Source organism: Branchiostoma lanceolatum, chromosome 6 (genome assembly GCF_035083965.1).
Source record: "Branchiostoma lanceolatum isolate klBraLanc5 chromosome 6, klBraLanc5.hap2, whole genome shotgun sequence".
NCBI lineage: Eukaryota > Metazoa > Chordata > Leptocardii > Amphioxiformes > Branchiostomatidae > Branchiostoma > Branchiostoma lanceolatum.
In genome coordinates this window covers 21403476-21408908 of record NC_089727.1, presented here as the reverse complement: position 1 = coordinate 21408908, position 5433 = coordinate 21403476, and the positions used below count along the sequence as shown (strand labels likewise).

At 40.1% G+C, this 5433-nt stretch overlaps 1 protein-coding gene across 1 annotated transcript; it reads left to right on the top strand.

Annotated features, from left to right (window-relative positions):
- The first annotated feature begins 425 nt into the window (after positions 1–425).
- Positions 426–4367, top strand: LOC136437601 (NXPE family member 4-like). Its single transcript, XM_066432222.1, has 5 exons — positions 426–509; positions 1151–1219; positions 1452–2077; positions 2555–2619; positions 3211–4367. Exons 1-5 carry the CDS (start codon positions 426–428, stop codon positions 3993–3995), a joined length of 1629 nt encoding a protein of 542 aa, XP_066288319.1. The 3' UTR covers positions 3996–4367.
- The last annotated feature ends 1066 nt before the right edge of the window (positions 4368–5433 follow it).

Sequence of the window (5433 nt, the reverse complement as noted above, 5' to 3'; positions counted from 1 at the left end):
GGTGTAATCGTCCATTGGATGACGCCGGGCGCAAGGGCTTGGTTGATTGTTGTAAATGGTCGCGCCCTTTCTTCTCTGGACGCCATGATGTCTTATCTCTATAGTGCCGATGTGTTAATCTCTTATAATCATAATCATATCAACATTGTAAAATTGGACTCAAATCTCACTTACGACCCTTTTGGGCAGCCACGTGTCTCAAACGTCATGTTTCGAGAGCCCTTTCCGTGAACAAGGCTACAATTTTGGGTAAGACCCAATTATGACAATGTCGGTTATGCAAAGTTTTAACCTGAGTATCAGCCTCCGTAGTGACCTTTGAGCCAGCGGTCACTACGGAGGCTGGTACTCAGGTTAGCAAAGTTTATCCTTTTTCATAACTGTATTTTTTGCTTTTCAACAATAGGGGAACGTCTAATGCGCAAATGACGAACCTCACGTGGTGGCAGGTGCTGAAACGTGTGCTGATAGGGTCTGTTATTCTAACGACAGGAGCGGGAACTCTTATGGTTGGTGCCCTTATTACCTGTCTTATAGTATTATTTGAAACTATCACAAATGTTATAAGGGAGATGAACATCCTGTGTAAGAACATCCTGGTGGGAGATGTTTGTAGCCACCATGCATCTGCCCTGATTCCTGCGGTTGATTTATTGGTTGATGTTTGTTTTGTTTTGTTTGTGCCTTTATTTAAACTCGAAAAAATGCTCCAATCGGCCATCAGGGCCGCTTTTCATGGAGGTCGAGATAAAGGTTGGTTGGTTGATTGGTTGATTGATTGGTTGATATTGATTGATTGGCTGATTGGCTGATTGATTGGTTACTTGTAAGGAGGGCAACCGGTAAGAGCAATATAGTACAGAAAAAATCTACTATATAGTTTTAAAAGCTACAATACCAGACAGATGAGCAGCACGTATGCATTCCAGATCTATTACACATAATCCTCAGATGACTGTTTATGGCTAACTGCTTTCAAAGGCAAGATTGATATACATAGATAATGGTAATAAATGTTTACTTTTTATTATTCCTAAGAAATTTATTCTCATCAAAGGTGCAACGTCGTTTAATTCTAGTTGTGGTCATACACAAAGACTTAACTAAAATGGTGTCTGTTTGTTTGTCTCTTTGTTTGTTTGTTTACCAGGTCAGAAGCTCAGGATGGGTCTTATCTTCTCGTTACTCACACTTCTCTGCGCCAAAACCGAAGGCAAAGGTAAGACTAGTCATAACCGTATATTAAGATTTATAATTGTTATGTTGTTGTATCTACAAATAACTGAAAACAAAAAAAAATGTTATCAATTTTCAACATTTTAATGACCACTTTTGTCATGCGGGGTCATACCCCATGACGATGTTTTCTACCATCCCCGTGTTATCTGCTTTGTACATGCTGATATAGGGCCTGTAACCTGAGCGAAAGCAATTTACTGTCTTCTTCACAGGTCATCACTGTGACGTCACTAGGAACATGGCGCACTTCGAAGCAGAGCATTAACCCAGGCTGGGTCACCCATCCGAAGTACACTTCTGTCAAAATCATCAACTCAAAACCCACGTATCACGTTGGGGACACCCTTGTCCTTGAGGTCATAGCAAGGGACAGCAACAAACGACGTAAGGTGTATGGCGGTGACTACCTTAGAGCAGTTTTACGCGACAAGGCTCAAAAGGCCAGTACAACGGGTAGGGTGCGGGACCACGGGAATGGTCGGTACACCGTCAGTTTTCTTCTCAGTTTCCCGGGGAGGGTGAAGCCTGTGATTCAACTCATCCACCCCAGCGAAGCGGTACAGCTTCTGAAGGAACTCAGAGAGATTCCAAATAAGCGGAGATGGTCATGTGCATTCAAAGGAAAACGACGTCGAGACGTTTTGAAGAAATGTACGCTTCTTCCAAGCCGATCCCTCCCGTTACCAAGTCAGTGCGACTTCTCGGTGTTGAACACGAGCCGAACTTGGTTCTGTGAAAAACCGACGACGACATCCTGTGACAAAATCACGAAGTGTAAATCCTCTTTGGACACCGTGGCTAAACTTATGACTTCTAAAGAGCGCAAGCTCTTCGAAAGGTATGCCATATAGTATCCTCTATACCCCTACCTATCCATCATCGCAGGCCCAGATCTAAGTTATACATCTATTGTCACATGCATAGATATTGTTACGCAACAATAATGAGACAATTGTCTGTTACTTCTTAAAAATGCGGTCACAGGCAAAACTAAGTCTATATACCCCCTCATCATGGTTTAAAACTAGACCTGCTCAACGATATAAAAAAGATATCAAAAAATATATAAAACCGGTTTGGAATGTGTGTTAATCCGAGGTGCAATTAAGTGGATTCTACTGTATGTAATGTATGTGACAATATTTTACGTGTGAGACTGCAATGCATTGTCAGCAGTGCAAAGTGAACAAGTCAGAATTGCCCTGAAGATGATGACAGTCGGTCGTCGAACGGTCGACTCTGTAAATAAAGAACCAGTATGAAACACAGTACATCTCAGATGTTTGTTCTAACTATGTTTTATTCATCTCCACAGCCCTTTCTTTCGGGGGAATTTAGCTCCTATTACGACAGGACCAATAGATATCTTCAACGTTGACGGTGAGCTATTCTTTGTTTCTTGATAATTGTTTTAGCAATACAACTGATACATGATGAAATAAGCAAAAGAGAGAGTATTTGATTTAGTTTTATAAGACATACCCAAAATAGCTTATCTCACAGGGAAATGCTAATTATCAAGATTGATTATAAGTTATGTCATATTGATTCGATAATATGGATGACATCCGCACGCATTATGTTTCCGATTCAAAAAAGGTTTTTAACCATACCGTAAATCGTACAAAGCTGCAAAATGGAAAAATATGTGCCGTACCGTAAATAGGAAAAAAAAGAAACGGAAAACCAATCTCGCAGAATGCCGAAGCTAATTCCAAAGTAAAAAAAGAAAATGTGAAATATCAGAAATTATAAAAAATGTTCTTTATACGATATTTTGTGTGTTTAGTAATTTTACCACTTAGATTTCATAAAAAAGAAATTTCCTTTTGCTAAATGTTTCATTTTTAGTACACTCACACTAGTTTTGGGATTCCCAGATGTCATTTATATAATCGAATTAACATAACCTAAGCCCTAAAAAAATTGAAGACTGACGTTATTCCTAATGTTTGATTTTTTTTTCTACAGAAAACGTAACTGTGACCCGATCTCTACCGCTTTGTCAACTAGGTGTACATCATTCGGTATCTCAGGGGTTCTGGTTCCGAAACACATGGCATTCACTTTCCTGCAAGATTCGACAATTCAGCCCAAAGGATATCACTAAATGTCTTGCTAATCAAACACTGCATCTTAGAGGTGACTCTACAAGTCGGCAGTGGATTAAGCGCCTTGAAGGATTTAAAGTCCTGCGGGCAGGGAAAGGGGACCAACTCTTAAGACGCTACACTAGCGAAAAAGGCCAAATTCATGCCACATTTATGTTCCACACTGTTCCTATCCAAGCTTCTCATTGGTGGCCATTTAGAAACCTGAGTGACGCTGGTGTTCCTATAGACGTCAAGAAGATGGTCGGTGGTGCGCATGTGGTGCTTGTGCTGAGTTTGTGCTCACACTTCACAGCCGAACCCACACATGTCTACAGCTCCCGCATGTACGAAGTGAGATCTGCGATACAGGAGCTTCACCAGAAGTATCCTGAAACCACAGTAATCGTGAAGACGTGCAACACACGGCACCATCGCCACTACAGGGAAGTCGTCCAGATGTCAGACTGGCTGGCAGACCAGTTGAACCAGGAAATGAGGGGCATTCTGGGAGATTTGAAAGTCGCCATCTTGGACGTGTGGGATATGACCGTGAGCCAGTGGTATGCTCAGGACATACATCCTGATTTGCATGTAGTAGACAACGAATTGAACATCCTAATGTCTTACATATGCCCGTGGATGATGAAAAATATTGATGGGTAGTATTGGAAAATATGGCAAGATGTTGCTTCTTTCCATTGTTGCCATCTGAATATTTCTACAACTGCATTCTCTATGATGGACATTCGTTTGTAATGGAATACATTCACCCATCTTTGAGACAGAGAATTGAGGTTCATAAATAACGTTATGCTGTCCGAACAAATCTTAGCCTCGTTTTCGTGTGGATTAGCGGTCACGGGATTTAAAAAAAAATGCCGGCGGGTTCCTGAAATTTCAGTCATTTGGGGCAATGATATATACAAAAATTTGGCATCACGTCGTTTCATTGGAAATGTCAGTACACCGTGATCTTTTTACCACAAAAACTCGCCTGCAGTTCCGAGCGGACATTGTAATTGTCCATTAGAGATTAGTCCTCTCTTAGCCTCTTTCAAGATTAAAACCCCGTATTGTTATTAAAACGTAATCCATTTAAATCTTACAGTGTGTTTTGAACAATTTTCATTCTTCTTAATAATCAACGGAAAGAAATATACTTCTTGATAATCCCTGCGTGAAATAATTCATTCATTGGAATTTTCTGTTGTTTCATGGGGCGACGCCGCTTCATTAAAAGGCGGAATAACTATTGAGCGAATGTAACTAAAAACCCTGTTTGCATTCGACATCCCTATTGGATACATATTCCACATTTTGCCTAACCCTGTGAACAGTTAAGCATGCCAGCTTATCAAGTTTTGTCAAACTATAAACATCACAGACGCAGCTGAAAAATACATTTGACTGTTTGGTCACGTGACTGCCCGTCAGAGCTAGAAAAATGTGGATGCTGGATGATAATACTTATTGATGATTTAGAGCTTATATCGAGACTCTTATAAGAGAACTTGAATTTGAACTTAACAAAGCATGATATTTTATGCGGTGGCTAGCAGCTGTTCCATATGAGGGTTCCATGGCGTTTTACTTCATTGGAAGAGAAAGGGGAGGACGAGGAAAAGGATTTGCATTGTTAGAGTAGCACAGGACAACATTTTTTTCCAGACTAGGTACGCAGTCGCCCCATGTATTACCCAAGGAGTACCCATAGTACTGCTCTAAAAGTTTACAAGCAGTAGACGTAATGCGATTATTTTATTTTTAATCGACAATATAGTAAGGTATTTGTTAAATGATATTTTGTATGTGTCATAAACCTCATTCAATGTCAATGGCATTCCAAAATAGTATAATTTTAGGATGCTATGTTCTATTTGATATAGACCGTACATGAAGCATTTCATCACTTTTACGTTACATACAGACATACATAGTCATATCATCACTTTATCTGGTAATTTAGCACTTCAAAGAAAGCCAACGGAATGTTCATGACCTGATAAAGGAAACACTGAGCATTACTTGTGCAGTTGCGTATGTAGCTTATTAACCATTAAGATAGTACTTAACTGATGTCGGAAAAGATGAATGCAGTAAT